We start from the raw sequence: 26,779 nt of genomic DNA, 5'->3' as shown, positions 1-26,779 counted from the left end.
CCTTTTTTTTTTATACTCGTTCCCCTTTCTTTCTATACTTAACACCAAGGAACGGACACGCGGATCCGATGGCTGTACCTAAATAAAAGGATGCGCTCAAATGATTCCAGGGCGATTCATAATAAGCGGCAGCCAGCTGTTGAATGAAGCATTAAAGTGGTTCTGGGAAGTGCTACAGGTGAAGAGAAGAAGTTGTCGAGATGAGTGTCTCGCTCAAGATTGCCAGCAGCGGGCATCTTGGCTGAGTGTACATAAATTTCTTCATTCTTGTAAACCCTGTCTCTTCAAGCTTCCACGCCTAGCGACTGACCGATAGCGGGTGTAGACATCCTCTCATGCCTGAGTTACTTTTTTTTTCAATAAAACTAGGCCAGTCTTAAGGCGCATATGGCGTGAGAGACTCATAGTAAGCTAATAACTATCCAGACCGTGCTGCCTTTGCGAATACATACGTACGTCAAGAGCTTATGCTATCAATGGGCAACAGTTCTTTTCTCACATCGTTTTAGGTTGCCGGGTTGAAAGAAGCAGTAGATTTAGAGTATAACCGGTATAACGTCTTATTCATACTACCGGCATCAAAGAAAGAGGTTGTGTTTAGATGATATTGTTGGGGGCCTGAGGTGACGAGATTCGGGGTCCAAAAAGAGGCACGTGGGGTCAGATGAGTAGTCTCTTGTGATTGGCGGATGTAGAGTTAGGTTGCATTGTCTGGAGAGGTACCTTTTGTCTGTTCTCAACATACCCGAGGTACCTGCTCTGTACATGATAAGTAGTAGTGCGAAGATCATCAGACCTGCAATCCCTGGTCAAATCTCACTTCTTGGTCACAATCACCGGGAGGGGCATTTGCCAACATTAGTGCTTAGACATCATCCTTACCATCGCTGGACATCAATCTACTACAACCCTGACCATCCAACCTCCCCGGATCGCGATCTGTCGTCATAATCAAAGTAACATGTCACAACTCCCTGCCGAAGTGATTCTACATATCATCGAGTGTCTTATCCCATCAGCTCATCCTGTCGCATTTCCGTCAGCGCACCCGGTGACCCAAACATTAATCAACCTTACTCTGGTATCCAGCCTCACATATCACACAGCAAAGCGGCTTCTTCTCAAGCACTGTCTATATATTGACTCTGACAAACGGCTGGACCTTGTTCTTCCGCAGCTTCTCACGGACGATGGAAACCAACAAGTAGGTCCGACGGGTCTCTTTTTGGCGCCATTCCCAGATGATAACCTGGAGGAGCCACACGTGGTAAAGCAGGTAGACCAACTATCATTGCACATTTGTGGCAATCTACGGCGTCTCGTTATTGATGTCCCGCTACGGTACCTTTATCCCGATGAAGACGTACAAGGGATACGAAAAATCATAAGAGCATCCTTCGTCCGCCTAACGCAGCTGGAAGAGTTCTGTTCTGTTCGAGACGAGATGTACTGCGATACTGTAGAGGATGGCTTTGAGCCACCTGTATGGTCATTATGGCCACGTCTCAAACACCTTGCGCTATACAACCAAAGCGTAGAATGGCCTGCGTTTCTACAGGCCCTTCAACAATGTCCAAACCTCACTCATCTGGTCCTCACACGGCCAGATAGTCTAACAGAGCCTTTAGAGTCAGATGTGGAGGGCCTTAAATGGTGGGCATTCTTGAAACGCGTTGTTATTATAAACACTGCAAGAGACCACGAGATACAGCTGAAACAGCGCGAGCCCGACTGGCCAACGAGTTTTCTGGGAAACCTGGTGCGTCTTCAGCACACCGACGGGGCTGCATCCAGTGTCTTGTCCCAGGACACGAGTCCTGTGCTAGAATATATAACTGTGGATATTCCTCCTGGCCGAGAAGAAGATGATATCGATCTCTGTCAGGACTTCACCCACCAGCATGCCGTCCAAGGGACACTGTGGAGCTACCCGGGATCTCGCTATTCAATAAATGAATGAGAATCCAAATTATACAATCATGAAGGGCTCCATTATGGAGGTTAATACTGAGGCACTGCTCTATTCCCAAAACTTTCTCCAATCTTGATGCCGTGGCCTACAATAAGAATACTTAGACTTGTATTCTTTCATACGTTCAACGGTTGAAATACAGTCGCGCCAAAGCTCATCCTAAAAGAGATTACCAGCTGTATCCAATGCCTCAGACAAGATAGCACAATAGCTACTGATACCCAATAAGCATATGTTGAATATGCTACATCATCCATACCAGTTGTTAAACCTCCTATCAATCCACCTTTATTTGAAACACTCCCCATTCTCAAAGTTCAACTTAGACAGCGGCCGCCCATAACACGTAGCCTTCCCGCTCTGCACACACAGATAGCTGGTCCCTTTACAGTTATGAGAGGACTTCCAACCCAAACTGTTTTTGGGATCACATTTTCCCTTATACTTTGGCTTCGCCTTCTTAATTTTGGCACAGTTGGAGCAGTGGCTCGGGGCGAGAGGATTAATCGCATCGGCATCCGTCTTGTCTTGGACATTGCTATCCTCGTCGTCGTCCAAGGTATAAGTTGTGACGGTATCCCAATCCTCGTTTGTGTCTCTTGCCTCGACATTGTTCGTCTCCTCGGTAGTTGACATGTCACGGAGATCGAGACTTTTGATTTTGTTCGGATCACATTGCGGCTTTGCTACGACGGCGATTGCAAGGACGAGCAGGGCTATGTAGTAGATTGAATACTTGAGGAGCATTTTGCGAAGAGTATTCCTGTACTAGAATTCATTAGTTCTTTTCTGATCTGATGGGTGATAGATACTGAATCAGTCCCATCATTTCAGTGCAGAAATAGGGAAAATAGAACAAATAGATTAGAACTCAACATGAAGATAGCCATGAGAAAGACAACAAGAAAAAGGAAAATGGGAGTAAAAGCCATGAGAGAGGAAGAGTGGGAATGGAAGGGCATACCGTCCAGATATGGTGGTTATTTTCCAATGATCGATAGCAGTACAAGATGAGAAGCGATAAATAACTTGTCCCACAACCTGTCCTATATATACTTGACACCACCCCAATATTCCTAGCATATTATTCATACGACCCCAGGAGCAGAATGATTATGAGATTGACCCAACTAACACCGAATTTCCCCGCTCTCAGGTCAGACAAGCCGCATTCTAGAGCTTTTCCATACTCCATCAGTCATGTATATCGGATTGCACGGAGAGAGCATTCGTTACTGTGGATCAAACATGCCAGTAGCCAAGTCTAGGCTAGATTCCGGGGACTACTCGCTAAAAAACCCCCCTCTCGATCTGAAAGTGCCAGATGGTACTGATGAGATGACCTGCGAGACAGCTAGGCGCTGTCATGCATAGCCAAGGATTGGTCTAGAACCATTGTCATCCGACCTGAAGTTTGAATACGACGGTAAGAACAGGCGTTTGTCAGTATCAAACACACAACCTGGAGAGACAATGCAAGTTGTCGAGTCAAACGAGAGCTTGGCGGGCTTGGGTTACATTGAACATTTAGAGTCTGAAGACTCTTTGGAACATAGCGGATGACATCTGTGCCAAGGGCGTATTACACAGAGGTGCAGTACTCGCCATCGAATGATGGGCGTCCTATTCCCGCCCTAGTATGTAGAGGCACGGGAGGCCTTGCTTATGTGCAGAAACTATCCATGCAGGGTGGAGCTGAGGCAATAGTAATCAATACGTATTGGTCTAGTTGATTATTAGAAGTGGAAGTCAATGAACCTCAAGCATAGGCTGATCACCCGACCACCAATAAGAGGGGCTATTATACATTTCTGAGGGGAAAGTGTCAGCATAAGCACGATTTGGGCCAAATTGGGTGGCCCTCCCGTGCACAGCCTAGCGGCATCCGGCAGCCCTGGTAGCCATGGTATACGATGCCGATTGGATGCCGCACTTGTGAAGACGAAAGGATACAATGCAGTCTGTAGATTCTAAGACTTGTCAGCCGAATACTGTTTCGCCGGCAAGGTAACTGAGAATATCACATCTTAGTTATTGGCAAAGTGAATAAGTAGTATGACGGACGGTAAGTCTTAGGAAAGCATCTGACTGTTGATCTGACTACCGAATTATATCATCCAAGGGTTGACGAGTGCTTTGAACCTGAGTTTCGGGTCGTATTCTTTCCTCAGGTCAATCAATTTCTCCCAGTGCTTGCCATAAGATAAGAAATTTCCCATTGACTACACCCATAACTTGTTTGCGGAGCGGAGCGAAGCGAAGCAAGCAATATAGGAGGCTGTATGACCAGATCTGGGCTCTGATTGATACAACGATTCTAGGTTTTGATTAGCCGAGAATTGACCCCTGACATCACTTAACTAATATTTTGTCTGAGTTACATAGGATTACCATTTGTCCATACGTTCTTATTGGCTTAGAAGATCCACAAGGCCTATAACTACAGATAAATTCGGATAAATCCAGACGAATTTATCGTTAGCTGCCTAGCTTCGGGATGATGCCCATTTCGTGGGAGGTAGGCATCACAGCCGTAAAGCCATTGGTACCGAGTTCGTCGACGAATTTGAGCGTCATAACGGAATCTTTAATCAACCGCAAAACTAGTAGGTAGGTGGTTAGAGATATTCACGCCTGAGGATTACTAATAACCCTGTCCATGGAAGGGGTCCGCCAACCTCCCTGAATAGTCACGCTTTTTGAGTACATTTTTACTGGTCACATCCAATTATTCATTCCAGGAGTTGAAGCCTCGTAGACCAGTCCCTTTCTGTAGAGCAGCTTTTTGGCTACGCGGCCCCTTCTAATGGTGATAATTTTTTAATCTTTTTTAGTGAGAACCAGCTAGATGATACATGATTGATTGGATTATTATCAGTACGGATTCCATCGCTGTTATACTTAGTATGTAATGTATTAATGCTTGCATGGTTACCTTCGTAGTAATTTTCAGTCTCGAGTAGGTTCCCGTGATTTTGCAATGAAAAGAATAGACGCTGAAGAGGCCGGTGCTCTTGTGGTTAGTGTGCTTGGAATATTTACCTTTTTTTGGGCCTGCCTAGTGTAAGAAATTTGGGGCTCTGACATTATCTCTCAAGTCTAGTTATCCCACATCGAATAGTAATGTTGTTGTACTGACCAAAGAGCCTCTGTGCCCGTAAGATCTAAAACATAGCAGTCAATTTACTTGGCAAGATACGGTGATATAGAAGGCGACATATCTTTATGTGACTTGCTGCCGTTGTATCTCGGGATACCTATAGGTTGTGTAAATTATTTTGTGTCACGGGTTTATTTGTACAATTTTCATTACAGAAACGTGTAATGGCGCTCTTGGAGACTTTTCTTTTTTATAACAGCGGCTTAGTGTGTTTTATCAGAAGGTACCTGAAAGTATTTAAGAGTATAATCATTTGCAGCAGTTTTGCGATCAGATGTAATGAAAACTCTACACAGTGGATCTCATGCCTGAAGATGGTTCTAGGTCCTCGTTCAAAGCATAAGAACGCCGGTGTCCGCCTAACTGCGCTACCCACCGCACTTCCCTCAACGCGGCATCAAGGATCCTGCTTCTGTTCATCACGAACCTGGGCAAAGACACTAAGGGTATGATCCCAGATCAAACTTCTCGTTCCTCCTGCACGATAAGTCTCCATTATCTTGCTAGGCTTGTATGGAGATCCCTGAGCATTCAGTCGGTAGAAGCCACTACCACTGCGACCATCAGATCCCTCGGCAGCATCGGCAGAACTATCCCTGTAGGCGCGTGATGGAAAGCGTGGACTCGTCGCGGCATACAGGTGCCTCTCCCCACTTTCTTCAAATGGGATCTCCCACGGTTTGGCGAGAACCATTAGGGCGCTAATAGCATACTTTGCGGTAGTGCTTAGATCGCGGTCAAGTCGTGTTCGGACAACGCCTGGGAAGCTGTGAACGAATGAGATCTGTGGGTACACTGACGCTAGGTGCTCCATTGCAACCGAGTTCATCGTGATGGAATGTTTTGCGCAGTTGCGGAGGGACCAGTGGGTTTTGAGGGACAGATCATTGAGTTGGAGAGCGGCTTCACCTCCTGCTTCAAGAACTGAGACAACGCGTGATAATGACTGTTTATCGTCTTTGCTGCGGCTCTCTTGATCGCCATGCAGAAGCTGTGGGAGGAGATTCTTCACAAAACGCATCCGGGAATAGTAGTGAAGATTGAGCTTTTCGTCAAGGCCTTCGTCGGTTTCTAACATGGCACAGTTGGTATCAGGGTGATGTAGCCATCAAGAATTTGGATATTATACCTGTACGACCATTCATCGATCCCGTGCCTGGGCTGAGGAATAAGATGTTCACCCTATTCTCTTTCTCCCGGATGATAGCGCATGCCTTGTCGACCTCGCGCAAAAGAGACACGTTTGATTTAATAAAGGTGACCTCCGAATCCGGCTTCTTTTGCTTCAATTCCTCGATGATCCTCATTGCCCTTTCCTGGTCTCGTCCGATAAGGTAAGCACGAGAGGCATCGGTGTTCCGTATAAACGCGCGCGCGGTTGATTCTCCTATTCCACTCGTCCCACCAACTGCACAGTTTTAGTATAGATTTATCCCGGGAGAAGACAAAGCGAGCCCGACCAAGACGACCAGTGATGCGAAAGATCTTACTTGTCGCGCAAACAGAATCATGGAGCTTAGAAAAGAAAACTCACCGAAGACAGCAACCAGGCCTGGACCATGGCGATGAGTGATGTTAGAGTTGCTATCTAGAATTGTAGTAATTGAGACCATTCCGTTTTTCCCTGGAGCATTCCTTCTCTCAGTATTCTATTAGGAAACAGCGTTGAGGGATTTGAGATCAGGATGGCTGGTTACCATCGAACGAAGCAAGCGAGGAGTGTGACCTCAGCCATGAATTGGCCTCTCTGCTACGGCAAGCCAATGCTGCAGCCTACCAATCCGTATTTTTTCTTTTCTTTTTTTTGTTTTCTAGAGACAAGTTAAAAATATGGGGAAATGAATTAATGGGCTTTGCCGTACCGCTGCAAGATGATTGGTCCAGAAAGCGTCATCCGTGCATTAGCGCAGAATCATCTGGACCCACTCCTCATCCATGACCCACAGGCAACAAACAATAATTACGCCTGCGGACTATCCTGCAGGGCTGGACTTTCGACAACTGGCTGGTGGTCCGGAAAGCCTTTGGCTGGTATCCGGCCGGAATCGGCCCTGTGAATCGATCAGTCTTTGCTCCTTCAAATGTCCTGCTGCGCCTGCTATGATATCTTCATGACTAGAATAGTCATAAGTCGACATACAACTATGACGGCTATCGATGAAATCCACCACCAGCTCCCCAGAATTGAACGCTTTGGCCCCGGCCTTATTGGTGTCTTTGGTAAGTTGATGCGGATATCGGCCTTCAATGACTCAGTCCGTCCATGAGCAGAAGCTGATGAGTTAACCCCTTGATAGTGGGCGGTACCAGTGGTACCCCCCTATTTAAATGCCACATGTCGTTCCATGGTCTGGCACAAGTTTAGTCTCTATTATATAAACCACTCGATAAACAAGGTTAATAGCGACATTCATTAATAAGTGTTGTAGTAGGAACTCGCGGGACTATATATCATAGAATTCAATGCCATTGGACTACACCACTGTCCGCCAGGCTTCACCCCCAGACAATATGTACAACGTTCTGGCAACTTACAAATACCCTCTGTGTAGCCCCAAGAAAATAAATAAATAGATAAATAAAACATAAAAATAAAAACTACGAATTCACGCGCTTCGCTCCAGGTCAATAATGTCCTCCAAAGGCACATTCCCCTCTTCAGTTTTGTGAACATTGTTCAATGTCTTACAACTGAGGCTAAGCGGCTTCAAGCCTCTCCTAGCCCTCCATCGATTGCTCGACAAGATGATATCTGGACAGCCTCTAAGAATCCAGAACCATTTCTGAATGAAGAGCTCGGACACTTCCCAGCTTTCCGGAAGCCATGGGTCGCCCCATACCAGCATACCGACATCACCGCTGGCGGGATCCATGATATCAGTGCACAGATCACAGTCGTTGAACAGATGAGCGACACGGACAAGGTTGTCTCGAATCTGTGGGAAAGGGAAGCAATCAAGCCAGGGATGGTGAGAAATATGAATCTGAACAACCGTTGGCGCAAGAGCTGGAGGCAGATGCCAAGGTTCACGCGGGTTTGCGAGAGCAGTATTGAATGGAGACAAGATATCATCTTCGATCTCATGGAGCGTTAATCCAAGGAGTGTGAAATTCTGTATGAAGGCACGAAGAACGTTGAACTTGGACAGGGTCATGAGATGGTCCAAGCAGGGATTCCCAGTGGAGTACCTCTCGTATGCGACTTGGTCAAAGTGTGCCATCATGACAGCGGCCTCTGAAAGTGTAGCTGGCTGTTTATACTTTAATGATGGACTATGGGTAGTTCTCGGCAGGATGACTGCTTGTTTCCGTTTGTTCTTGGCTTGCTGGATTGCTGCTTTCTGCTGGTCGCGGGCGACCTTCATTCTTGCCCCTAGGATGTTTATTAGTGGATCTGCACTGAGTAAGATATATTGCAATAACCAGATTACGTACGTTGAGCGCGTTGATTCAGCTTATTTTGCAGTCTGCGGCGCACAGCAGGATCGGTGACTCCCGTCCAGTCCTCGCTGGGTCGCCGAATTCGCGCTTGTGAGGAGACTGGACAAATCATAGCTTCCAGTCTGGACATGGTGGATGCATTATCAGGAGGCAGGGCGTCATTCTACGATGTTAAAAAAAAATAAAATAAAATAAAATAAAGCGGAGAAATGGAACTTTGGTTTGCTTAGGGTTTGATCTCTTCTTTTTTGCCACCACTTGAATCTGAGCTAAGTGGGGCCTACCGTTGGGGCTCGTCTTGCTGACGGAAAATGAATCAATCAGAGGATCTTGTCCTGTGGGCCGAGCGAGACCTTCCTTAAGAGGAAAGTCACCTTAAAAGTCACCTTATAAGAGTGTACGTTCAACCTTTTCTTCGTCCTCTCTACTTATCTCATATGTCCAACGATCTCTTCCTCCCCCAGAATGCCTACGTTTTCCAGCCACGATATCCCAGACCTTCGTCACCAAGTCATTATTGTCACCGGAGGCAATGTGGGCCTTGGTTATGAAACCATCCGTCAGCTGAGCTTGCACAACCCAGCCCGCATCTACCTCGCCGCTCGATCCAAAGACAAGGCAACCAAAGCCATCAAAGATCTACAGGAAGGGAACCCAAAGGGAGCCGATGTCCATTTCTTGCAGCTTGATCTTGCATCTTTTGAAAGCGTGAAAGCTGCAGCAGCAAACTTTCTTAGCCGAGAATCCCGTCTCGATATTCTTGTCAATAATGCCGGAATTATGATGACTCCTGAAGGACTGACAAAAGAGGGATATGAGATACAATTTGGAACAAATGTTCTGGGTCCGGCCTTATTCACTCAGCTGCTGCTGCCCACCTTGCGGCAAACGGCCAAAGCAAACCCTCAGACCCGCGTTGTTATGCTGGGCTCTGCGGCCCACGTTCGCGCCCCCAGTGATGTTTATAAGTTCGATGAGCTTCGTACAACTGGATCTAGTCGGCATACCACTCAGCGGTATACCACGTCGAAACTTGCCGATCTCCATTACGCTAAAGCACTAGCCGAGAGGGAGACAGAGGTTAAGATTATTCCTGTTCACCCTGGCATGGTAGCAACTAATCTTCACCATGCCTCAACTGGCACTTTTCTCAAACCTTTTCTTTACACTGCCGGTTTTCTGTTTGCAACACCCGTCGAGAAAGGCGCCCTCTCTCAAATATGGGCTGCTGTAAGTCCTGATGCCAAAAGCGGGCAATACTATGGGCCTATCGGGAAGGCAGAATCAGGATCGAAACTTGCCCAAGATCATGGGCTTCAGGAAAAGTTGTTCAAATGGGTTCAAGACCAACTTGTGGGGCATGTGGAAACAGCTTATTAGACGCCAGCTTGTTTTCTTTTCTTTCCTTCTTTCTTTTCTTTTCTTTTCTTTGTTACTCTATTTTCCTATTCCAATACACCATTGTTTACTCAAACCTCAGTGGACATGCAAATGCAGGATAAAAAGATCGTCTACCATAATGTGATACGAATTACTAGTTTAGCAGGAGAAAGGGCTCTTGTTCATGTAGCCGAGCCAACACAGTCGCGCAAAACTTGGAATACGGCACGCGGGCTTATAGTAACACACACACACACACACACACACACACACACACCATTCATTTCACAACTTTATACATGTCTCTATCCCGAAAGCAAAACAAAACTAGACCCACTGCAACAGGACTCTTGATAAATACTGACAATAATGGATTGTCCGATTTCACACGCCCTAAATCCTCCCTTCCTGGATGGCGATGCTAGACAGAGTCTTGCGACTTTAAGAGAAATGCCTTTGATGAGAGAAGAACGATAATAACGGATTTACCGATCAACTGTCGTTGCCGGGCAAATAGTCGAGTGTGTATGATATGTATGTTGCACGGAGTCAGCTAAACGTTATGTCCCCTTCCAAGCTGTCCCTCTTACTCTTGTATTCGAACCACCTATCTCCAGGTGGTTTTGAGCCCTAGTAAACTGCTATGTCTTGTTATATTTGCCCGCTTTGCCTTTGAAACTTATGCATATACCATTGAGAATAGCTCGCTTTTGGTCTTCTCGCCCTAGATGTATCGTTGGTACAGTACTAGGCCATGATATTCGTTTAACATTAATTTCTTACGGGGGGCTCTCTGTATTGTCGTAAGACGAAATACAATTCTTTCAGCCTGGGACTTGAAATGGTGTACCCATTGTGATGAATATACATCAATAAGTTTCCTGGCAGTGGTTCCTTCGTCTATACATAAGGGGTAGCGTATATCATACATGATCATTATCGGATCTGGTACACCGTGGGTACGGTTCCTGATATTCGACCCAAACCCAACCAATGGCGAGGCCGAGCCTTGAATTTACTGGGTTCTGATATTATTACAGGTATCAGGATAAATCATAGAAACTCTGAGATGTCCTATCATTGAGTATTAACTATTAGGCAATCTCTCTGGCTCTCCAATATCTTCTCAGCGTATTTACAGCAAATGATAGCTGTGTCCCATACACTGTCAGCACGACTATTGAAAGGAAAACACTCAAGGTCACGAGAAAGACGAGCGTTGCTGTGGCGAAGATCCAGCTAATAGTATCAAATGCTGCCCATGTATGTGCCCCCTTGGTATTATGGATAACTTGTATGGAAGATAAACAAAGATTTGTAGAGGCCCACAAGAAGAGCAGCACTGGCGCCCAGCGGTGGAAATGCTGTCCCATCTGCCAATCCAGCTGATGATAATACAGAGGATGTGGAGGGACGAGCCACGCAACGAAGTTCAAGCGAGTCAGCCGCAATTGGCCGTAGTGATATCGGTGAGCCACGGCAGCATCAGGGATGGTGCTAAAATGATGGATGAAGATCTGAAAGTCCCAGTAGCTAATACCTTTTGGGATGAGATGTTGCTTTACTGCAAGCTTAAAGTCTGACTCGTGGCCTATCAGGTGATAGTAGCTGCGAAGAAAGCCAAGAGCATAGAGGCAGTTGCTTCCTAATGCACTAACATCGTATGGCTGTGCTTGATGATTTCTTGAAAAGTATTTTCTCCAAAATGCATAATTCAGAAGACAATGCGGAATTGGCTTTAAATAAAGAGTGTTGTAATACCAGACCAGGTGGAGGTCTGGGTTTTCAGTCACCACAATCTCGCGGCCCTTCCCAATGTGCTCGTCTAGGGCGTCAATATGAGCTCCAGACCTTCTCGCGATAAATGTCAAGTATGGGGACAGTCTCTCAAGCATATTGGTACGCAGCTCCCTAGCTAGGAATTTGTCGACCTCTTCTTGGTTTGGTGAAAGGATTGGGACATTCGGAACTATTTCTTGTCTACCATCAGGTACATCTGGGATTAATTCATCCCGATGCCCGAATGGTGGAATGTGAATCACTGTGGTCATGGTATCAAAATTTCTTTCCGTGTTAATCATCAAAGACCACTTTATAGGACCGTTATGAATGCTGGATACGTATTGCCGTATTCTTGGAGATTTCCTACATGCAGAGCTGCGGCATTATTTATGTTTAATTCGTAGTCAATTTAATAAGATTATAATTTCAATAGTCTAGTCTATATTTTGTCTGACCTCCTGATTATTGGTTCCTTGGATCTCGTGGATTAGCACTCTGATCCTTCCTGTTAACCTACTACGTAGTCAGGTAAGCTCCAAGTCCGGATCGAGTGAAATTTTGAAAGCCAATAGAGCGAACTAGAACCATCCAAAAGGAGGTATATATTATCAGTTACAATTTAATGAATCATGCTCCCTGCACCTTGGATTGTGACGGGTCAAGATCTTTTCTTCCTCTTTTGCCACCTCGTATATAAAAGTCACGCCACTGTGCTGAAATAGCAAATGATATGGCTTGACGAGTAAGCTTAGAATGTTCCTTAAGCCTAGGCCCTACAAGAGAAATACATGAAAAAAGTCTCACACCAGCTAAGGTCAAATTTGGTCAGCCAAAACACAATCAAAGGGTACGGGCTCCCGTTGCTTTTGGTACCATTTGCAGCACTACCCTCTAAAAAATGTTTCATATACTATTTGTCGGTGAGCAGTTCGACCACATCAAAAGAAATACTCTAAAGATACTATATGAATAGCGATATTGTCGACAGACAGAAACAAGCGTATCCATGTCTGGAACCATGGTTGAACTCCATCTTTGGATAGTAGCTTTCGCAGCTATCTTCTTTTCCGGCTTCTATTATAAAGTGATTGTCACTAGCACCGCCATCACTCGCTTGTACTATATTACATTAATCAAGGGCTCTCTTTCAAAGATATACTATCCGAACAAATTACCCAAATTACTTTTCTTTGTCATACTTGTAATATGGTGTCTCATTCTGTCACCTCTCCATATATTTGTCTTTTTTCCTGGCATGCTCAATCAGGTAAAACGGTCAACTGAAAGGGCATCATTCCAGCCCATTGAGGTCTTACACGATCCTGGTAGGGGAACACAAGTCGAGTAAGCTACCTCCTATAATTCCTGGATTCCCAGCCTGAGACCTACTTTTAGTGTTTTCGCTATACATGGTCTTGGTTCGAACCCGAAGTCTGCTTGGAGGGGCTATTCACAAAATGGAACAGAGGTATACTGGCTCAGGGATCTATTGCCAAACGTTGATGGTATGGGAGAAGCCAGGGTCACCATGATCAACCACCAGACCAGCTATCTGGAAGATGCCGCAGTGATGGAATTCGAAGATCATGCGAAACGGTTGCTGGATGACATCGAGAGAGTAAGGCAAACTCGTGAATTACGCTGCAGGCCGATTATCTTCATCGCACATAGCTTTGGCGGCTTGCTGCTAAAACAGGTGACATTTTACTGTCAAGTCCTGCGCACACTGTGAGATGCTAACCGTCTTAGTAGGCTTTAGTCTATGCCAAGGAGCGGAACAGCGAAATTGCAGTACAAACGAAAGGCATCTTGTTCTTAGGTGTTCCTCACTTAGGTACTAAAGCTTCGATGTTGGGGTCTCTCATTACATGTACATCTTATTGGCGGGGTGCATCAACAACGCTTTTGGAATACATGTCGTTCAATGGGACTCCGGTGACACAACTTCAATCACAATTCGAAGCTGCATATGCGAGTGAAAAGCCATTTTCCCCGTACATATGTGACTTACTGGAGACAAAAGCAGAGAAAATATTGAACCTACACTTTAGTCTGGTGAGTCAGTTGGCTCAGTCAGCTTTTCATCAATAAATCCCTAATTGCAAACAGACAGTTAGTAAATCATCGGGAGGTCCTGGGCATGGAGAGGTAGTGCAACTTGATACTGACCATCGTGGTCTTAACAAATTTACGTCCATGGATGATCCTAATTTTAGGAATTTCGTGGACCATTTACTCAAGTGCTTCGAATCTGGTAAGTCTCGAATGGTGAGGGTAGTAGCTTTGTCCTGAAGAAAAGTATAAACAACAAGGCACCTAAGCATAAATGGGACGTCAGCTGTGGTTATTCAGATGGCGCTAATATTCGACTAGGGAAGGTGGAACAGATTCCCTACCGCAGGGACAAGAATTTTGTAGGTCACCAGCGTCTACTATCCAGTATAGAAACAAGGATGGAAACAGAGAGGGTCGTTGCACTTTCTGGGCCTTACGGAGTTGGGTACGTTTTGCCTACCTATTCGAAGTTGCTGGTTAACGCGTGGTCCAGGAAAACTGCCCTGGCCGTTGAGTATTCATATAGATTCATGGAGAAGTATCCATGTGCTCACTTCTTCTGGGTCCATGGACGTACAATGGAGACGATTGAGAGAGGGTTCAGGAACATTGCAAGGACTTTAGATATTCCAGGGCATGATAGTCCACATGGAGACATATTTAAGGCCGTGAGACAGGGGATTAGTAGAAGGGCAGTTGGCCCATGGCTTCTTGTCTTGGATGGGTTGGATGATCGGAGAGTCTGCCTCGGCCTCTCTGGCAATGGCTCACATGGTAGTCTTTTGTGGCAAGCTCGGTTAATTGACTACCTTCCACAAAGCGACGCTGGGCATATTATTCTTACGACTCAGGACAAACGAGTTGGGTACAAGTTCGCAGGTCTCAAGAATGTCGAGGAGATTCCTCCGTTGGAATTTATCGATGCACAACATCTTCTAACCAGCCTACTCCGACAGTCAACCCCTGCATGTCACGCTGAGGATACCTCCCAGCTTGTGTTAGCTCTACAGGGTTTGCCGTTGCTTATTGTTCGGGCTGCTTCATACATTACAACTAGAGAGGTGACAATACGTCAATATTTATGTGTCCTTGAAGATTATGCAGCCGCAAAGGACCTGAGCGTGGAGCATGACCTTGACCCGGACCTTCTTCAGCTCTCTGAAGACGCAGTGAGAATGCCATCAAGGATTTTATATGACTCAGTGAAGCAGCATAGACCAAGGGCATTGGAGCTCCTTTGTATAATTGCTATGATGGATGCAAGATCGATCTCGATTGAGATACTCCGAACGAATTATGATAGCTCCGTCGCACTTCTTAATGATATAGGTTACCTGAAAGAACTCTCTATAGTCACGACGACAGACGCTAATGGTGGCTACATAAGCCTACACAAGTTTGAGCATCTATGGATTCTCAGATGGCTGGAACAAGCAGGAGACCTGGAAAGATGGCAAGAAAAGGCACTATATACCCTCCTTGGATTCTGCTCTTGCAGAAGAGAACGAGAAAGATGGAGCTGCCTGGATAGAATCTACCTACATGTTCAAATAGTCGTGAGATATGAGTTCACCAAAGGGGGTAGCTTACTGAAAAAGGCTCACCTTCTTCACCTTGCGTCAGAATATAATTTGCAACGAGGCCAGGCGAGAACCGCGGAGACGCAGCTCAGAGAATCAATCACAATCCGAAAAAGACTCGACCCACAATATTCCAGCTATATGACAGATTTAGCTGACCTGGCGCGTATACTACACTTTGAGGGTAAGCTCATAGAAGCGGAGCCTATCTTCCGGGAGGTTGTGTCCTTAAACAGCAAGGTATTCGGCGATGAGCATGACGCAACTCTAAATAGCTTGATTCTGTTGACTTCGGTGCTTATCCCCGCGAAGAAGTACCACGAAGCTGAAAGTATCCTCTCAAAGATACTCCAGTCGAGGTCAAAAACGAAAGCTAAGCAATTTCGCGATTTAGCAGCAAGGCATAATCTAGGTTGGAGCGCATTCTTACAAAATAATCCCTCTAAAGCGCAGAGAATTCTGAAAGATGTCCTTGAAGAGAAAGAGCGTACTTCAGGTACTGAAGTTAGAAGTATAGCGGAAACTATGACCCTCCTGGGCAGCGTCATGGCCCAAAAGCAACTTTATGCCGATGCAGAGGGACTATTCAATAAGTCTTGGAAACTATATGAGCAAGCCCTTGGAGCCATACATCCAGACACCATTCGGACAATGGACCTATTAACCGCCGCGTTATACAACTTGGGAAAGTTGACCGAGTTGACTTACCTCCTTCCTGAGTTGATAGAAAGGAAAAAGCAGGTATTTGGGATGCTGAATCGGGACACTCTGGACACCTTGAACACGTTTGAAGTAATTTTGATCCAGATGACGAGATACAACGAAGCAGAAAATTCTATTGCCCATACTCTACAGCTAAGTGAAGGCTTTCTTGGAAACGATGACCCTCAAACCATGAGAAGCAAAATGAATTTGGCAGTAGCACGGTGCGGACAAGGGAGAAAGGACGAAGCACTTGCTCTAGTGCGACAGGTTTTTGAAGATCGGAAGAGAATCCTTGGCCTCGACGATCCGCTAACAATCAAAACCAAAGAAAAATATGGATGGATGTCTAAGGGCTGCAGCCCCGACAGGCAGGAATTCTACGTGGATGTGCGGGACAACATTGAGACACGTATCACGATCACTTTATGTGGGCCGACAGCAGAGGCTACCACTTGACCACTACCCTTCGGCAGGCTTAACTGTGTGCACAGGTATCTTCAGCTCTCATTGTTCTTTTTATTTTGTTTTCTATTATAACGGAGGAATCTACTACGTAAATAGCCTCTTAACTGGGTAATGATACATTAGCAAGAGTGTAGGGGAGTGTCTATCATCAACTAAGAAGTAGAATGAATACAAAAGAAACTGATATTTCCCTTTCCTTCCTTTCTGGTCAATTAGCTTAGAACCCTACCCTTTTCGTTGAGTCTTCGAGATCCTTAATAGTACTGAATGGACAGGAGACACCTTTATCCAGCTGGTTCTTAAACTTCAAAAGCAGACCAGGATTATGTACGATGAGCTCTGATTTTAGCTGTTTAAAACAAGCTTAATACATAAGATAATTGCGATATTAATAGTCTGTGAGGATGGTCTATGGTCTTGATATATCATTCGGTTCTACAGTTTCACTTAATGGAACCAGAACAAGATAGGTTGTAAATCCATACCCACCATATGCTTTTAGCAATGCGCAGAGTATTCTCGTCTCTCACAATGTCTCCCAGCCACCTTTCCGAAGAGATGTATACAATAACATTTACAAGAATGATCCAGCAATTTTACTACGTACATGGAACTTTGGAAGGTCTTGGCAGGGTCCACCATGTGCAGATTTGCGGGGTTTGGCGGGGACGAAGCAAATGCTGGAGTGCAATCGTACTGGATGAAATGACTTTCTGATATTTCTATTACTAACTCGACCACTCGATTTTGAGCATTTAAAACCCCTCCATAATCCCATCTCGCCTTTTTTTTTCTGTTTTGCAGTCGTTTCATAATTTGATATTCTTACCTTCGATTCCACTCCCAGTGATAATAGCTAGTCCGTGGCCCCTCAGGTACAGAAGACATGTACTTCCCCACGATACAAAAGCTAACGTTTACAGACTAAAGTTCGAATTTGCGAAGAGGGAACACATCAAGTCCATATCAGATTACTATCTTAGCAGCCTCCCAAAACAGAACAGTATGGTCTCCGACTCAGACATCAACTACTTGCGCCGTTGCGTAGACCTAGCCCGTGAAGCTCTCGAAGCGGGCGATTCCCCATTCGGCTCCGTGCTAGTGGATGCCGCCGGCCAGATTATTTACGAGGATCGCAACCGGACCGTGACTGAAGCAGATGTCACCTGGCACCCGGAGTTCACGATCGTGAAGTGGGCCCAGAAGAACCTGAGTCCGACGGAGCGCGCTGCTGCCACAGTCTACACTTCTGGCGAGCACTGCCCAATGTGCGCGTCTGCTCATGCAAACGCGGGCTTAGGACGAATCGTTTACGCTAGCTCTACTGCTCAATTTGTGCGGTGGAGGATGGAGATGGGCATAAAGCCTGGCCCGGTTGCCCCGTTGCCAATAAATCAGGTGGTACCGGATCTGCCTGTTGACGGCCCGGCTCCGGGTCTGGATGAGGAGGTTCGGGGCTTGCATCAGGAAAAGCAGGCTAGAACTGTATCATGAGAGTTGAATTATGAAGCGAGGGAGTTGGAGCATTTAATATCGAGAGCTACTACCTATGTATTGATACGTTCTACCGCCATTCGTAGAACATCACGATGTAACTACTACCTCTAATACAAGCCTCCAACATAGCGCAGTAAAGGAATAACTCAATTCCAATGAAGTATAACTTCCGCGTCTTTGTACAGTTGCCAGCCATGCTCTAGCACCGGCATTGGGGGCGCTAATATGAATTAAACCAGCCGAGACACGGATTTATATGCAACAACCATATAAGGCATATCAGAGAATACATTACCATGGATCATATCTCACGCCTTAGTGCCTAGACTCCCCCTAGAGTCACTTCCGAACCGTCGTACTTGAAGGTAGCAGGGCGCCAACAAGCGCCAAGCCGTGACGTTCTATTGGTCCCAACCCTTGCAACCAATATCGCTAATATGCAACAAGGCTGCGCCGCAAGGTTGCCCCTGAACAATTCGTTCTCTAATATACGCTAGGAATTTGGGAAGCTGAAAGAATGTCAATTTTACCAATAATGAAATAAACTGCGTTCCACGACTCAAGCGCTACATTCGAGCCCATCTTTCCTCATTGGTGAATTAGAACGATTGAGAAAGCAAGTAATGTTCTTAGCGACGCGTCAGTGGCTTCTTCTGGCAACAGCCGTGAGTCTTGGGCTGTTGTTGTGGTATACCCAGCGGATGTTGCTATCTCGAGACCGAGAGACTTCGACGATCTCGCTGCCAGTCCCGACATTGACAGCGACACCGACACCAACACCAGATGAGCTGGTCTCAACTACGCCTAAATCTCCCGTACAGAGTGCTGGAAACAGCACCTTAGGTGTAAGTACAGTACCTCGATGGACATCTTTCAGTCACAGCGTGTTAATAACAAAACAGTTTCAATCCATCCTCACACTTTCCACTGGTCCTTCTTGGAGAACAAGAGGATTACTAGCCGCGGCAAGCCTTACGGGGTTGGATATCCAGATTCCACCTCAGCCGCCGGTCAATCCCAATCTTGTTCATGCTTTCGAGCACTTGGGGCCAGACGATGTCGAACACCCAAGCCACGGTGCAAGTATCGCCTGGCTGGCACATCTTGATTTAATAAAACACACCATCCAAGCGAACCTAGACACAGTCCTTATCATCGAAGACGACGTAGACTGGGACGTGTCAATCCGGTCGCAGATGGTGCAAATCGCGGAAAGTGTACGCAACCTAACGCATGTCGATGATCTTGACCAGGATACGGCACCTTACGGTCGAGACTGGGAGGTCCTCTGGATCGGCCATTGCGGAGAGTACTGGGAAGAGCAGTTCGAAACGATTCTATATGACGACCCAACTGCGTGCCCACACAGTGACTATTTCGGCTGGGCAAAGCCGTATATTGACCGTTTGCCGGATCGCCAACGCGCCATATACCGGTCGGTTAATCCCGTCTGTTCGTTTGCATATGCCCTATCCCGAGAGGGCTCTCGAAAAGTAGTAGAACTGTTGGGCGGGGCGCAAGACGAGGCCTTCGATGTGAGTATGATGCATGCTTGTAAGGCGGGCCAACTCAAATGTATTTCGGTTGTGCCCGAGGTTATTCATCAGTATTTTCCGGCCCAGTCGTTTGGCGTGAAAAGTGCTGTGGATATTGGCAATGGTCAAGAGCCTGGTCCCGAGGAAGCAGAGTTTGAACATGTAATGGGCTCGACGGAGAACATACTTGAAAGTGCCCGCTGCCGTGCCTTATGGGGCCAACGGTGCTTGAGGAAGCAGTGATTTAGATATTATTCATCTCATATACTAAGAGACTGATACCCTCACGTAGAAATGGCGGGCAAAACTATCTCATGTCATTCCAGTACTGGTATGGATCTAGGATCAGTTATCTCGCATTGACAGGGTAGAATGGTAACTATTAATTCAACCCCGACATGTAAGAGATGACTCTATTCACAATAGTATCAGTGTTTTCTTGGGCAAGCGTCAAGGTGAGTAATAGAAATTCAACCCCGCATTTTCTCGATAGCCGAGCCGACGACCAAAAATCATCATTAAATACAGGCGAACGTCAGCCGTCGGATAACCCGAACACCAACACACCTCTCACGAACATAACAAAAGTTACAGCATATACAAGATGTCTAATGCACCAAATACTGCAGGCAATGAGAGATTCAATGCCGAAGCAGCGAACTGGGATAACAACCCCTCCGTCCAAGAGGCGACTCGCCTCGCATACGAGACACTCCGACCCGTCGTCGAGAATCTGTCGGGGGAGAAACAAGCCACTACAGGAACCGGCTTGGATGTTCTCGAGGTGGGCTGTGGAACAGGCTTACTGAGCTTGCGGGTAGCACCCCTGGTCCGCGAGATTGTCGCCGTTGACACGGCAGAGGGCATGATTGAAATGCTGAAGACGAAGGCGACGCAGCCTGGCTCTCCACAAAATATTGTGCCTATTTGCAAGTTGCTAGAGGACCCCGAGGACCCTGTTCTTCCCCCCAGTGATGAAAACCATCCCTCGGCAGGTCGGAGAAAGTTCGATCTGGCCTTGTCGCATCTTGTCCTACATCATATTCCCGATCTTCGGCCTTTTCTCCACATGCTCCTGGGTTGCCTAAAGCCTGGGGGAAGAATAGCTCTGACAGATTTTGAGGACTTTGGTCCCGAGGCGATCAAGTTTCACCCCAAGTCTAAATTGGAGGGTGTGGAACGGCACGGCATTCCGCGTCAGTGGATCGAAGACCTATTGAAGGAGGTTGGTTTCGAGCAAGTCAAGGTATGGGTGGGATGGAAGCTCGATAAAGATATCGAGGGGTGGGAGGACGATAATGCAGGCCAAGATGGTGGCAAGAAGACGATGCAGTTTCCCTTTCTCGTGTGCGAAGGAGTGCGTCCATGATATGGCCCCGGTCAGTTACCGATCTCATCAAACTGAGGCAAACTACGTTGTGACTTAGTTGTTTCTATTTATAAAGCATGTACCATAGTAGAGTTGAAAATAATCCTACAATCCATGCAATACACCTGCAGGGCCCGGTCGAAGACAGCATGCTTTAATGTTCTCGAGTTTATTTTATGCATAACTAAGCCTAAGACCCTTAGTTCCCTTTGTTTTATTTCGTAGTCGATAGCACCGGGCAGTATTTCAGGCCTCTACAGCAAAGTTCAAGTTCTCGTATGGGGTGAGCCAGATCATTCATGACTATCGGCCATCGCACAAGTTGTAATCGCCGAAGTGTGGAGACGAAAGAGGTCTGTGCTTGTCCGCCGTATGTGCTTCGGTCTTGTCGATTAATATTCGTGAATCGATGTATGGTGGAACACAACTGCTTCCATTCATAGACAACCCAAGCCAACGTGTGACACAACTGTCCCTAATGCTACGTGGTAAACTGTAGAACTAATGATATGATTATGTACATATGGGGTCTAGGACCTCGAACCCTACACTAAATTGTCGACATGCTATGCACTATAACTGCCCTTCCGTCGGGGGGAAGTCAGACGCTAACCAAGCCCGGTTAGCCTATCTACAGTCTAGTAGAGAAAACAAGTGGGCGGCTTTCCGGTCTTTGGGGTCAACGTCAAGCAAACGCCGAAATAACTTAGTTTTCAACCACCCGAGGATTTCCTTCGGTGATTGCTAGTTGGCCGTAGATATCCGGTGCTTGGTAGAAGTAATACTGTTCGACGTCGTACAAGGGTAGACAGAACATAAATACACCCCGCTGGCCTGTCAGAAACAGAAGATTCTTCTCTATCCCCCCATCAATATCGATCTAGATCGGAATTTATCATTTATCTCCTACCCCAAACAACCGACATAATGACCCTAGCAGGAAGCTGCATGTGCGGTGCAATTGCATACGCCTCTGACTGTATGTACATATTACATATTAACCCCGCTAGTTAGTTACCGTGATGTCTTTACTAATATCATACCCAATCCAGCCGAGCCTCTTGTGACAGCTTTGTGCCACTGTGTTGATTGTCAGAAGGTATGTCCCAGGTCTCCAATCTCAGCTATTCTTCTGCACTCTCGACCGAAGTGCGTGAAGCATGGAATAACAGTGAGATATAGTGGACCGGTGGCGCATTCACGTCCAACGTGATCGTTCCCCGGAATTCTTTCAAAGTGACAAAAGGTACCTAGCTACCCCATCCTGGATGTATCTCATACATGTTTATGGGTCTTTCTGCTCATGTTCGATCATCGTGACTGAGAATCGCTACAGGAGAACCCTCGTTCTATGACGTCACTGGAGCCTCGGGCAAAAACAACCGGCATTTCTTCTGTAGCAAGTGTGGGTCTAGTCTGTTCACAGAATTAGATCTCATGGCCGACAAGACTGTCATCAAGGCCGGTACTTTGGATGGTGGCGAAGCGAACTTGCGGAACAAGGTCGATGTCGAGTTCTATACTAAAGACCGGGCGTCATATCTCTGTGCTGTGCAGGGCGCCAAGCAGGAGCCACTTCTGGGCTGATTAGTTTGAGGCAGCTTCCCCTGAAGCAGGGCGATTAGGACGTGACTGCAAGGCACTCCTACATAATGATAACGACCGCTGGGATGAGTATGACTTGGACATTTGGTGGCCATGTGTATCTTATAATGGCATGTAGTAGTAAGCACGGTGTTGGTGGGGTTGTGGTGTTGAAGATACCATGCATTGAGGGAGGGGTTTAACAGCACATATGGAATACCACATTCTGTTAGTCAACAATATTTACTGAAGATGTAGATCACTCTGGAAGTGATAAAAACCTCGGTAACTCATTAGACGACTCACCGCACCAAGGGATTTAGTTGTAAAAAGGGAGAGAAAGTTTAGAACCGTGACCTACTAGCCTGGCGATTAGATTCTCCACTACCTTGATCATCCTTCCGCCAAATGCGAATCTTAATATATTGATATGGCTCGTGGCTACATTTAAGTGGCCCACCATTGAAAACATATATTTGAGCCATGATATTGCATGTCATTCTAAGAAGCACGAATATTTCCTATTGTACTTGTACTATTATGTGACGTTCTTCCTGATAGTTGCCTTGTGGTTTGCCTCATGTATCAAGCCTAAGACATACGCTTGCATATGAAGCATGACCACATACATGTTGCAGAGGCATTAGTGCCTAAAGCGTAAAGCAGCGTGTTACAATATCCTCTCACCATTAGACAATTATTCACTCGTTATCAAGACATAACACAACATTATTGGACTTGTAGAGCGCCCAGAACTCCTAGCTGTGGGCGTCCACTAGCACAATAACATGCATACATCCCACTGCATGAGAGGATACTGACGGGATCATACACGCCTTACATATTATACCCAGTAGCGACGACAAATACGCTAAGGCTACAATTGCTCGGCATAACTGTTCCGATCGGAAGTAAAAAAGAATCTTCTTCAGGATTGTGGTTTGAGAAGTCTCTTCACTCGTAAAGCATCAGAGCCATAGTGGCAGTGCTGTACACCACTACAACACCAATCAATATATCCGCAGACCGAAGAGTCGTTGGTCGTATCTTCAATGTACCGGGGCTGCGCATCCTCATACCGAAACGCTCAGCGCGTTTGCCGGTGGATATCTGCGGGCTGTTCTCAGCAAAATCAGGAATGACGCATTCTTGAACCGTAGCAGGCTAGAAGCTGGGGTGTTGGGAAAGGTCGGTATATTCGTAAATGTATGCATTAATTTAGGGAGTACTTGCGTGCGACATGTCATATTCGAGGCTCTGTCACTGTAATCTTACATCATCCAAGCCAATGAACATCACCCAGCCACACCATTCAGAAACACAGCGACCTGGGCTGATGGTTGACTCACCCAATAGGATGCCTTAGTCCAATCCACAAATCAGTAGAATTTGGAGGACGGGCACCGTGAAAGGGACACCCAATGACGCATCAGATGCCAAACAGGGCTGACGACCCCCGGTAGTAGGGCCTGCCACGCCCTGCAGCCCTCAGCTAGTAAGCCCAACTCTATTATTATATAAATTTGCAATTCGTGCAGGATATTGGTCAGCTGTTTAAGGCGCACAGGGAAAATTGAATGTTGCCCTCTGCCCCTGCCTGAGCCACCCTATCTTACTCCGCCATGCTATATGATACTCTTTGTGGTAGCGTATCTCGCGCTCAGAATGGCAGTTCTAATATTGTGATTCAGGCGTCCGTAATATGAATGACTATTCACAACTGTCCCTTGGGTTGCCCGACAAATGGCCTTGCAGATCCTGGCAACGTGTTGCGGTGTACGATGTCACCGCCAGTGCCCCCAAGGCGCTACTGCGAGGCTATTGAGATGATGCGTGGATCTGCAAACTCAGCCATGCATGATGCCGCCGCCATGCATTTCAAGGCGCGCCAACTCATCAGACCGTGTGGCGATCATCCGGGCGGCCGACCAAAGGGTCTCCACAGACCCTGGATGACAGCCTTATAATGGAGCATCCGTGCTGCTACCACTCCTAGATCGATCACACAACTTTCTGTATAGTACCTACCCGAGTCATGTCTAAAGAAATTGATCCATGCGGGTGCGACGACACTGCACCCACTCGGGAATTGGTTCTCTGCTTCGATGGCACCGGAAATACCTTCCGTGCAGATGGAAGTGAGACCAATATCCTCAAGATCTTTCGCATGCTTGATCGAACCAAAGAAAACAGATGTGAGTCATGTTGACGATGCAGTACTACTTTATGATATACTAACCGGCGTAGATTGTTACTATCAGCGTATGTGACTATGTTGAATACTCCCTGCAAATCTCAGTCTCACACATAATAGCTGGCATAGGAACCGACGTTACCGCCGGATCGTTTGCAAGCCTAGCATACCAGCCCTTCACCAATCTTCCGACCAAAAAGATTGTCGACCAAGCTCTGGCGACATCTTTCAACGAGCACGTTATCTCAGGCTATCGCTTCCTCGCCCGCCGATGGGTCCCCGGATCCAGAATCTATCTCTTTGGCTTCTCCCGAGGAGCATACACAGCTCGCTTTCTGAACGAGATGTTAGATTATGCAGGTCTTATCTCCGCCGATAACGAAGAAACCATTCCATTCGTTTGGGAGGCGTTCCTCCGATACAAGTTTGCGGATCCCGGCAAGGAAAGGGATGACGCAGAAGCGTCTTTGCGACTCAGTCGAGAAACCATGTGTCGGCCCCCGGGACTCGTGCATTTTCTCGGACTTTTCGATACTGTCAATAGTGTTGCCGAGTTCAACCGCGATGTCAGTAAGGACAATGAACTTCGGCCGAGCCCGAAGATCATGCGACATGCGGTCAGCATTGATGAAAAAAGAATCAAATTCCAGCCCGTGCTATTCGATCCACCACCCATCGGGGGCAGAAAAGCAAGGACCCATCACGTCAGCACATGGGCTGCAAATGGGGAAGCTGCTATCTCCGGGATTCCTCATCCTGAGGTAAAGGGGGACTTTGAGGAGGTATACTTTGCTGGAGATCACAGTGATGTGGGGGGTGGATGGCCATCTCATAAGACCAAGGCTAGCCAAATACCCCTTATGTGGATGGTGCAGGAGGCCATCATGGCCGATCTCACATTTGACCCGACCCAGCTCAAGAAGCATGATTGCTTCGATCCAAGAGTGGATGACTACAATCGCGACATTGTTCAAGCTGCCGAACAAGCCGAGATCCATGACTCGCTTGGCTACGATTTTGGGAGAGGGCTCGAGGTTCTCTTCTGGCGCATGATGGAGTATATGCCCTTCAAGCGTCCAAAGGTCTCACCCGACGGGGAGGTCACGGAGACCCGATGGCACGGCCGTGGCTTGCGAAGGCCACTGCCCCCAGCAGCCAAGATTCATTCCAGTGTACTTCACCGATTACGTTATGATCCTGAATACAAACCCTACAACCTTGGAATGGGAAATAAAGGCACAGCGAAAGAGCAGGGCGAAGAGCAGCGTGAGCTCGGACAGTGGAGACGAATCGCGCACGGTAAGCTCTGTGAATACTGGGTGAAATTGCCCAAGAATCGGGAATGAGATACTTGTCTGTAATTGTACATTCTTTGTTATTTCCATCCTGTTGTATACTTTGTTTAGCGTTGTTTTGACTGTACTCTAAGCGTGCTTCAATGTCTACCTTGCTCTTTTTCACCCTTCCTCGACTTGCACAGTCTGTACCGCAAATTTGCACATAGAAACGAATATAGCCTACTTCTAACATCACTCAGGCTATGGGGTATGGTAGAGCTGAACCTTTCTCCAGCTATCCATACGTGTTATTTCCAATCTAGCAAACACCAAGCTTCCTTCATTCAACCCTAGCTGGACCATCCCAAAGATTCGGAGGATTGCGTTGGCAATGCAGTCAGGTCGGTGATGTCATTTAGCATGAGAACATCCGATCCCTCTTGAGGTCTCTGTGTATATCTGAGCTAGTAGATAACGCAATCTCTATTCTCCACTGTCTGCCTTTTTGTGTCTCTCGTTGACCAGTTGTATTCCGTCCGTTTGACGTTACATGTGCGTACACTGATCTTTCAGCCTGCTTATGTCTCGATCACACCATTTGAGGCCTAATCTTCAGTGTTCGCTGATCATAACCAACATGGGAATATTGGTCTCCCAAGGCAACAACAAACTTCAACGAAGGAGCGCGTGCAGAGGATGTCCAGCCCTATTCAGCACAGCCAATCCCAGGCTCTCCGATCCTACGTCGTAATAAACATACCGGGGTTGCCGTGGTCAGCTGAT

General features: G+C 46.7%; 13 protein-coding genes across 13 annotated transcripts; 9 read left to right on the top strand and 4 right to left on the bottom strand.

The window, feature by feature from the left end:
- The first annotated feature begins 804 nt into the window (after nucleotides 1–804).
- Nucleotides 805–2,110, top strand: BDV27DRAFT_104714 (uncharacterized protein). The gene has a single exon (XM_032064355.1). It carries the CDS (start codon nucleotides 962–964, stop codon nucleotides 1,958–1,960), a length of 999 nt encoding a protein of 332 aa, XP_031933068.1. The 5' UTR covers nucleotides 805–961; the 3' UTR covers nucleotides 1,961–2,110.
- Nucleotides 2,111–3,092, bottom strand: BDV27DRAFT_104721 (uncharacterized protein). Its single transcript, XM_032064356.1, has 2 exons — nucleotides 2,937–3,092; nucleotides 2,111–2,740 (listed from the first exon to the last, which is right to left on the bottom strand). Exon 2 carries the CDS (start codon nucleotides 2,717–2,719, stop codon nucleotides 2,261–2,263), a length of 459 nt encoding a protein of 152 aa, XP_031933067.1. The 5' UTR covers nucleotides 2,720–2,740; nucleotides 2,937–3,092; the 3' UTR covers nucleotides 2,111–2,260.
- A 2,437-nt stretch (nucleotides 3,093–5,529) lies between these two features.
- BDV27DRAFT_140882 (uncharacterized protein) lies at nucleotides 5,530–6,745 on the bottom strand (the record flags this gene model as incomplete). Its single annotated transcript, XM_032069742.1, has 3 exons — nucleotides 5,530–6,203; nucleotides 6,262–6,540; nucleotides 6,667–6,745. 3 exons carry the CDS (start codon nucleotides 6,743–6,745, stop codon nucleotides 5,530–5,532), a joined length of 1,032 nt encoding a protein of 343 aa, XP_031933066.1.
- A 426-nt stretch (nucleotides 6,746–7,171) lies between these two features.
- BDV27DRAFT_120159 (uncharacterized protein) lies at nucleotides 7,172–7,523 on the top strand. Its single transcript, XM_032065037.1, has 2 exons — nucleotides 7,172–7,352; nucleotides 7,430–7,523. Exons 1-2 carry the CDS (start codon nucleotides 7,214–7,216, stop codon nucleotides 7,495–7,497), a joined length of 207 nt encoding a protein of 68 aa, XP_031933065.1. The 5' UTR covers nucleotides 7,172–7,213; the 3' UTR covers nucleotides 7,498–7,523.
- A 57-nt stretch (nucleotides 7,524–7,580) lies between these two features.
- BDV27DRAFT_120158 (DUF3425 domain-containing protein) lies at nucleotides 7,581–8,746 on the bottom strand. The gene is made up of 2 exons (XM_032065036.1): nucleotides 8,568–8,746; nucleotides 7,581–8,505 (listed from the first exon to the last, which is right to left on the bottom strand). The coding sequence occupies exons 1-2, from the start codon at nucleotides 8,701–8,703 to the stop codon at nucleotides 7,739–7,741; spliced, it is 903 nt and encodes a 300-aa protein (XP_031933064.1). The 5' UTR covers nucleotides 8,704–8,746; the 3' UTR covers nucleotides 7,581–7,738.
- Nucleotides 8,747–9,024: 278 nt separating this feature from the next.
- Nucleotides 9,025–10,067, top strand: BDV27DRAFT_120157 (uncharacterized protein). The gene has a single exon (XM_032065035.1). It carries the CDS (start codon nucleotides 9,039–9,041, stop codon nucleotides 9,951–9,953), a length of 915 nt encoding a protein of 304 aa, XP_031933063.1. The 5' UTR covers nucleotides 9,025–9,038; the 3' UTR covers nucleotides 9,954–10,067.
- Nucleotides 10,068–11,047: 980 nt separating this feature from the next.
- BDV27DRAFT_152638 (uncharacterized protein) lies at nucleotides 11,048–12,004 on the bottom strand (the record flags this gene model as incomplete). Its single annotated transcript, XM_032071606.1, has 1 exon — nucleotides 11,048–12,004. The coding sequence occupies one exon, from the start codon at nucleotides 12,002–12,004 to the stop codon at nucleotides 11,048–11,050; it is 957 nt and encodes a 318-aa protein (XP_031933062.1).
- Nucleotides 12,005–13,263: 1,259 nt separating this feature from the next.
- On the top strand, nucleotides 13,264–16,531 carry BDV27DRAFT_152637 (uncharacterized protein; the record flags this gene model as incomplete). Its single annotated transcript, XM_032071605.1, has 5 exons — nucleotides 13,264–13,431; nucleotides 13,488–13,790; nucleotides 13,845–13,989; nucleotides 14,109–14,235; nucleotides 14,284–16,531. 5 exons carry the CDS (start codon nucleotides 13,264–13,266, stop codon nucleotides 16,529–16,531), a joined length of 2,991 nt encoding a protein of 996 aa, XP_031933061.1.
- Nucleotides 16,532–17,461: 930 nt separating this feature from the next.
- Nucleotides 17,462–18,054, top strand: BDV27DRAFT_120154 (nucleoside deaminase). Its single transcript, XM_032065034.1, has one exon. The coding sequence runs from the start codon at nucleotides 17,546–17,548 to the stop codon at nucleotides 18,032–18,034; it is 489 nt and encodes a 162-aa protein (XP_031933060.1). The 5' UTR covers nucleotides 17,462–17,545; the 3' UTR covers nucleotides 18,035–18,054.
- Nucleotides 18,055–18,582: 528 nt separating this feature from the next.
- On the top strand, nucleotides 18,583–19,949 carry BDV27DRAFT_104695 (uncharacterized protein). The gene is made up of 2 exons (XM_032064354.1): nucleotides 18,583–18,882; nucleotides 18,940–19,949. Exons 1-2 carry the CDS (start codon nucleotides 18,661–18,663, stop codon nucleotides 19,813–19,815), a joined length of 1,098 nt encoding a protein of 365 aa, XP_031933059.1. The 5' UTR covers nucleotides 18,583–18,660; the 3' UTR covers nucleotides 19,816–19,949.
- A 151-nt stretch (nucleotides 19,950–20,100) lies between these two features.
- BDV27DRAFT_120152 (class I SAM-dependent DNA methyltransferase) lies at nucleotides 20,101–21,130 on the top strand. Its single transcript, XM_032065033.1, has one exon. It carries the CDS (start codon nucleotides 20,177–20,179, stop codon nucleotides 20,939–20,941), a length of 765 nt encoding a protein of 254 aa, XP_031933058.1. The 5' UTR covers nucleotides 20,101–20,176; the 3' UTR covers nucleotides 20,942–21,130.
- Nucleotides 21,131–21,822: 692 nt separating this feature from the next.
- BDV27DRAFT_120151 (GFA family protein) lies at nucleotides 21,823–22,763 on the top strand. The gene is made up of 4 exons (XM_032065032.1): nucleotides 21,823–21,920; nucleotides 21,994–22,040; nucleotides 22,124–22,187; nucleotides 22,278–22,763. The coding sequence occupies exons 1-4, from the start codon at nucleotides 21,869–21,871 to the stop codon at nucleotides 22,526–22,528; spliced, it is 414 nt and encodes a 137-aa protein (XP_031933057.1). The 5' UTR covers nucleotides 21,823–21,868; the 3' UTR covers nucleotides 22,529–22,763.
- Nucleotides 22,764–24,560: 1,797 nt separating this feature from the next.
- Nucleotides 24,561–26,065, top strand: BDV27DRAFT_152632 (T6SS phospholipase effector Tle1-like catalytic domain-containing protein; the record flags this gene model as incomplete). The annotated part of the gene is made up of 3 exons (XM_032071604.1): nucleotides 24,561–24,720; nucleotides 24,773–24,787; nucleotides 24,840–26,065. 3 exons carry the CDS (start codon nucleotides 24,561–24,563, stop codon nucleotides 26,063–26,065), a joined length of 1,401 nt encoding a protein of 466 aa, XP_031933056.1.
- Nucleotides 26,066–26,779: the final 714 nt, after the last annotated feature.

Source organism: Aspergillus caelatus (genome assembly GCF_009193585.1).
Source record: "Aspergillus caelatus strain CBS 763.97 unplaced genomic scaffold BDV27scaffold_7, whole genome shotgun sequence".
Taxonomy (NCBI): Eukaryota; Fungi; Ascomycota; class Eurotiomycetes; order Eurotiales; family Aspergillaceae; genus Aspergillus; species Aspergillus caelatus.
The sequence above is the reverse complement of the archived record's forward strand: the minus strand, read 5'-3'. Positions and strand labels throughout refer to the sequence as shown.